General features: G+C 38.2%; 1 protein-coding gene, 1 long non-coding RNA gene and 1 pseudogene across 2 annotated transcripts; 2 read left to right on the top strand and 1 right to left on the bottom strand.

The window, feature by feature from the left end:
- The first annotated feature begins 1008 nt into the window (after window positions 1–1008).
- LOC124335856 (surfeit locus protein 6 homolog) lies at window positions 1009–1871 on the top strand. The gene is made up of 2 exons (XM_046789349.1): window positions 1009–1457; window positions 1525–1871. Exons 1-2 carry the CDS (start codon window positions 1017–1019, stop codon window positions 1738–1740), a joined length of 657 nt encoding a protein of 218 aa, XP_046645305.1. The 5' UTR covers window positions 1009–1016; the 3' UTR covers window positions 1741–1871.
- A 667-nt stretch (window positions 1872–2538) lies between these two features.
- On the top strand, window positions 2539–3044 carry LOC124335861. Its single transcript, XR_006916929.1, has 2 exons — window positions 2539–2665; window positions 2737–3044. It is a non-coding gene; the product is annotated as an uncharacterized LOC124335861 (long non-coding RNA).
- Window positions 3045–3294: 250 nt separating this feature from the next.
- On the bottom strand, window positions 3295–5995 carry LOC124335857 (annotated as a pseudogene).
- Window positions 5996–6897: the final 902 nt, after the last annotated feature.

Here is a 6897-nt window from a genome sequence, read left to right as displayed (position 1 = left end):
AGCAAGCGCTGCCTGGGAAGGACTTTTGTTTACATCTCTCCCAAACCCGAGCTGGCGTCGCCATAAAAGCCATAGTGTTCATAATACATTCCGACGGTTGGCCGTCCCTCCCACTCCCTCCTTCTTTTATTGTTATTTCTTGCTTCGTTATTCAGCGTACGCGTGAATCACGCCGAGTGTCAAAGCTGTTAGTAGTCACTAGATTGCCAGACGAGCAAACTACAGTTTTTGAATCACGAAATTCGTAAGCTGCCATCTAGTAGTGATCCCGCCTACTGCCTATCACTCGTCTTAAGTTTGAATATAAATAATCAGTTATGTGTGACCAACCTGATGTTGGGGGTGTGGAAAAAAAATCCACCAATCAATTTACAATGGTTGATTACAAATTATATTTTTCCCAACATTCAATTGCTAAAATGTAAAATCACAACAATTTGTTCATCAGACTGCAAAGTCTCAAATTTAATTTTCACATTGAAGATAGGCATAGACCAACATAATTTGAAAAATTAACAGATGTACAGGAAGTTTCAGTTGAAGGAGCCAATTTTAAGCAATAGACAATTTTCTCTTTATTGCCACGAAAGATGTCGTGGCAATAGACAGTTTCGACCGTCGCGCCACGATATAATTTCGTGGCAATAGATCTAACCATTTAAACGGAAAAAAAAACTCAAAACTATCTACCAAACAAAATATGAAGAAAATGGATCCTAAAAGTCCAGAACCGGAAGAAAACAGAGGGCCCATCAACATTGCAGCTTTAAAGTTGCAACTCTCCTCTGAAGACCTTTTCATTTCTAGCTTATTGACCAATATTCCAACTCAGACAAGATGTTGAAGGTGACGAGATCAGTGTTGACAACAGTTCTACAAAGCAAGTTGATGTGGGAAATCGTGCATGCAATCCAGAAGAATGAATTGAACTCTCACAATTCACAGGTGTTTATTTTTTAATGAATATTTATTATTTACCAATCAGTTTAATTAAGACTTGTTTTTCAGGGAAATAAATGGATTTTTCTGACAAAAAAATGAAAACCAAACTCAAGAGAAAGTTAGATAAAATTGAGAAGAAAAAACTGAAAAGGAAAAATAACAAAATGAGATCCAAAATAGCTAAACTGGCACAAGCTACTAAAGCAGCAACAGCATCGTCAAATTTTCCATCTACAGAAACTGTCAAAACAGAAGTTCCTGAGCCAACAGTCACAAGTAGACCACCTAAGCCCATTTTCAACAGTGAAGGTCGCATGGTTTTCAGCAAATTTGATTTTACTCCATCACATATCCTGAAAAAAATCACCTTAGATCCAAAAGCAGCAATGATTAAAATTAAGAAAACCAAAGAAAAGGTTAAATTCCTGGAGGCTAAAGGAGATATTGAAAAAGCAAGAAGTATTGAAGAACAACAAGCATGGGAAGGTGCTCTTCTAAGGGCTGAAGGTGTCAAGGTAAATGCTACTTACTAATATTCGACAGATAATTTGATGCTGAAACTGTTCTTTTGTGTTATTATAGGTGAAAGACAATGTGGAATTGCTTGCTAAATCTATTAAGAAAAAGGATAAAATGAAATTACAAAGTAAAAAGAAGTGGGGTGAACGCGTTGAAGCTCAGGAAAAGAAAAAGGAAGACGTACAGAAGAAAAGAAATGCCAACATTAAGAAGAAGAAGAACGAAAAGAAGGAACATAAATTGAATAAACTAGCGAACAAAGGCAAATTTATCGTATGAATGACCCGACACCGATTCGTGGATGAGCTGACCAGCTGACCTATGTCCTATCGTGTGCAAGCCGTGTCGTGATAGTTTTGTATAAAAATACACTGGCATGCCTTCCATGGTTGTGGACAAAATTTTAAAAAGATTCATAATTATATTAAAAAAGATAACCAAAAAAACTTTTTTTCAGTGACGTGTATTCGGAAACTAGAAGTTATAGATTATATATTGATAGGGTAATTTAAAAAAAGGTAATAAACTAGAATACCGATAGAGGAAATGCCAGTAAAAACGAATGTGATTTGTTGGTTTCGCCCCAATTACCCTTAGGATACCAAGCCTTAAAGTAAAAATTACATCTTAGGACTGTCACTCTCATGCACAACACAGTCTTAGAAAAGCGAACGCGTAGGTCGGACAGGCTAATCATATGCACTCGGCATGAAGGCAAGATTTTTCCCCTTTGTCGTAAAATGTGGCCTTAAGTTAAACATTTCTACTGTTATTTAGATGTTCGCATACAAACTCGGCATTGCAATTTTATTTGCACATATCATCGAATTGGTGAGTAGTGCCCCCCGTCTTATCAAAAGTCCTAAAGGCTCTTCCGATTTGGTGATAGCTGCAAGTGATGATACTTCGAGTGAAGAAATTTCTGGAAGTTCGAATCACTTTTTGAACTCTACACGTAATCTTAAATTAGTAATTTAATTCGTAACCTTTAGTTAATATTGCAAACTGTGTGGTTGTTAGACTTGGATTCCCAAACAAACAGCAGCACAGTCAAAGAAGGGTCTAATAATGACAACGAAAAAATAATGAAAACTGTTGCGCTTTATTCCAGAATTACAAGCCTCCAGTGAATAGTGACATACCAATGGATTTCCGTATAACAATCGGAATGCGGCCCATCCAAATGGAATTTTACGTTCTAAAGGTATATTAGTAACGTGAATTTTAACACTTAAGGTTAATCTAATAAGGAGGAGGGAACATTATTTCTTAAAGCTACCGGTGAGCCTCCGTTATGCATGTCCGTCTGTGTGCTTTTCGCTTTGCGCAGCGCGGTTGATGCTGCTCGTAGTGATACAGGCAATCCAGGATGGTATCGAATGGGTAAGTTTCCGCTGCGGTTATTACTTGTAGATAGAAAGCGTCATCATTTGTATCTCTTTTCATTTAGACGGTTCTGCAACTATCGAAAAACTTCATAAAATGATGTTGACTAATTCCCCACAGTACTTATTCCAGTCAACAAAAAGAGAAAAGTCCCTTTTAAAGCACGCTTTCTCTTTTATCTTTACAAGTGCAAATATAACGAAAATTTTCTTTTAGTAGTTCATGTTAGCCTTTTTTTCCCAAGGTCTTGGCATTTAGTTGTACTTTCATAAATGTTATTAGCTTGGGTGAGAACTAGAATTTTTTGAATTAATTCTTTGTTTGCATAAAATGTGGTTGTTTTATCTTAATATAGCTGCTGCCAATAACTTTCAAAGTTCACATACAGAGTTAAATTAAACATATATTCTTCTAAGTCGCGCCTCGGAACACCTTTGAGAATTAATTAAACAGTTGGCGGGAAACTGAGCGACGTCAAAAGGAAAAGTAGTGTGGGACGACCATGAGGAAGAGAGGTGACCACGACGAATTCCTGCTAATGCGGTCTTCGCTGGGGCGGAGGAGGAGGAGACATTCGTCTTAGATTAAGAATGAATTCCTCTAACATCTCCTTGGTAACCGGTTCTCTGATACTTCGACAGACAGCTGAAAATATTTTTTTCAATTTACGTGTTCAATAAGAATTGCCGATATAAAAACGATAGCACTTGATTTACCTGTAGCAGTATTAAAGCTATTGGGGAAGCTTTTATCCGTTCGTTGCCTCATAAAGACCCATTTTCCTTTGCCGTTGTTCATTTCAAATCGACATTCAATAATTTTATTGTCAAGGGGGGCCATCTCCTTGGTAGCTATCTTTATTCTTCCCTCCGACAAACAAATGACCAAGACGTTGTCGCAACATGCTAAAAAACAAAATTAAAATCAATCTCAACTACAAGTCTATCTGTTACAGAAAGATAACGAACTTACCCAGGACGGTTTTCGATTACAATTTTTAGTCGAAAATCAACAGAATTGTGAGAAGGTGGTTTCCACTTCAAAACGGAAGGGCACTGACCTGGTGTATAGCTCTATTCATAAAAACACACAACATGTTGGCAATTAAAGTTAAATTTTAAATGATTTTGTTGCCATAGGTAAAATGCAGAATTTTTTTTACCTCTTCTATTGGTTGGAAAACGAGACCATCAGGTTCATGCCCAAGTTTTTTCATAAACTTCTCTCCTAAAAGAGCGGAGGTAGCTGGTAAATCCCAAAAATCTTTACGTCGAATGCCGATCGGCTCACGTTCTCGGATAATCCGTCCCGATTTCATGGCAACCACTCTAGGTTCAATTATTTCTTTCTGGAATTAAAAATGATATTCAATAAATCAAAAAGAAAAATCCATAGAATAAATGTAAACACTGGTTACCATGATCGTACGATAGCGGATCGTAAAATGTTCTTTAAAAACTTGATTCCCTTCTAGGGAGACGAGATCGTAGATCAAATAGCGCGGATGGCGCATCCCGTCAGCCTTATCAATGACCATCTCACCGTCTACTAAGGTGTCAACCAAATGACGCTTGTCATCATGCGAAGAGAAGAACGATACACCCTCGATCTGAAACACTGCGTTGTCTCTGTCTATAAAGTAGACCTGTTCTTGTCCCATAACAAACATCATGTACCTGAATCCGACGTGAAAAAGTTTAGAGGTACCGTAAGACTATAAAGATTAGATCAATTACCTGGTGCCGTCAGCTTTCCATGACACTTTGTAGGGATTGTTCAGTAGTTGGATGTTCCTTCTATCCATGGAAACTGGTTGACAACCAGGGAATCCAGACGATTTTAACCCCGTGAGGTTTTTGATCCGTTTTGTACTCTGGATGTTATCTCCATATCGGTAACCAGATTGACGTTGGGTATCCCTTCTATGAATTTGGCTTTGTCTTGTGCCACTTCTCGGCGTGGTTTTTTCTTCTTGGCTCCCGTACTGCCGCCGGCTTGGTCATCATCTTCGTTGTCTTTAATCGTGAACATGACTCTTAGGTTACGAGCATAGTTTTAATAAAATATACCATCAACAGCTTCTGTTTCTTCTTTGATGTGGGTATCATCATCAGCCTCATAATGCCACATTGGCAAGAAAAGAGCAGGTGGGGTGTCATCTATGTCACCCTAGAGAGTGAATAGTTGTTGTATATAGTCCTCCTTGTAGATTCCAGGGGGTCTATTAAAGAGAGGAAACACATGTTTGTTTGTTAAAGGTAAATAAACATATTAGTAAATAGTAGTTGAAACTAAAGAGCCCATCTTTGTCAACCCTTTTTTTTAAAATTCAGGCCGATTTATTCATCTGTAGACTAAATGTTATCCTATTATGGTTCAAATTGGTGATAGTTACCTTGCTTTAGAAAATTCATTGACCGCAGCTTTTACTGACCAGTCCATGGCCTGTACCAAGTATGAAACAATGAGAAAGCAAGTTCTGTTGAAGCCGTGGGTACAGTGGACTCCAATAATTTCTAAAGGATTTTGAGAAATGAATTCCGTGCATTGCTTGATGAAGAGGTTCACAGTTTCAGGGTTGGGAGTTTCACCATGTCCTTTGCATTTGAGTTTCACATATTTACATGAATTTTGTTCTACTACATTCTTGTCGTAGAACCGGCTGGTATTAGTAAGATCGATCCAGAGCCCAATTTTCATCTTCATATTCTTGACTGATGAAAATACCATTTCAGGGTGAAAAGTATATTCATCGTCGACTTGATTTTCGTATCTTGCATCAAGTGGAGTTTTGAATGCTAAATATTTTCCTCCAACTGTAAAAAAGGCTTTTCGAGGACAGTGTAGCCACCGTTGAGGAATCGGGCCTGGTCCATTGTCAAGATGCCTTTTGCGGCTCATTTTTCGATATCAGACAATTGTTGTCAAAGTTGCTAAAATTTTACGAGATTTTAACTTTAATTCGCTTTACTTCCTGAGCTGATAGACGACGTCTGCCCACTACGCGTACGAAAATTGTTCTAGCCTCTGGGTTTCTTCTGACGGTTATTTTACCTTTTTGTTTTTTTCCTCAGTCCTCATGCTGTCGTAAACATGCTACAGCGTCCCGCAAGGGGGACAACAAATTTAGCTTTTTTCAAACCACTGTGTGATGATATGCCATCACATCGGCTGAATTTGAAATTTTTAACCGTTGAAAAATTTCTTGCACAAATGATGTTGATTTTCGGCACAATCAAAGGAACAGATCCTATATCCTTCACCTTCATCTTTCTTTCTCGCACTTTCTAGCTGCAGATCAGCGAGATTCTTTATTTGACTCATAGATGGCGCCGCTGCTCGGGTTGGCCCGAGACCTTGCGGTGCCCGCCCCGTACAAAAAATACCTCGGTGGACGGTGGGTTCATATTTTTATTTTTTTTTCTTTGGCCCGGGTGGCCCGGGTTGTCATGGCCCGGGCTACAGAATCGGCACAATATTTGTAGCAGGGCACAATATTTGCAATAGAAAATCTTTCATAGTAGTTCACAGAACAACAGTCAACTGGTTGCTGTTTACTAATTAAAATTTGGTTTTCCCGCCTGAAAGTAAAGCGTCCAAAAGGATTAGATCAGCCAGTGTATAGGTGTATGATTAATCGAATAATCATCATCGTTTCCTTCCTCCGTTTTTATAAAAATGGAAAAAAATAAATTTTACTGTCGACGTAATTACATGAAATTTAACGGGATAGTCGGTTATCTTATAGTACTACGTGTACATCATCATCTTCGCTGTGATTAACGGCAAAGAACCACCATCAAATATTATTGAAATAACAATAAACGAACGGAATTCGTTTATTCCTGTTCGGCAAATTATATCAACAGTGTTGGGCATGAAAATTGATAAACTAAGAAATGGAATAATTTTGACTTCAAGCCACGAAGGTATATAATACACATTAATCACAGTTACCGATCGGTGATTCCACTCGCTGTAAATTTAAAAAATTGCATCCACCCATCGACACACGCTTATAGATACTGCCCCTTCATGGCGCTAACCTCC

Source organism: Daphnia pulicaria, chromosome 4, assembly GCF_021234035.1.
Source record: "Daphnia pulicaria isolate SC F1-1A chromosome 4, SC_F0-13Bv2, whole genome shotgun sequence".
NCBI classification, from domain to species: domain Eukaryota; kingdom Metazoa; phylum Arthropoda; class Branchiopoda; order Diplostraca; family Daphniidae; genus Daphnia; species Daphnia pulicaria.
The sequence above is the reverse complement of the archived record's forward strand: the minus strand, read 5'-3'. Positions and strand labels throughout refer to the sequence as shown.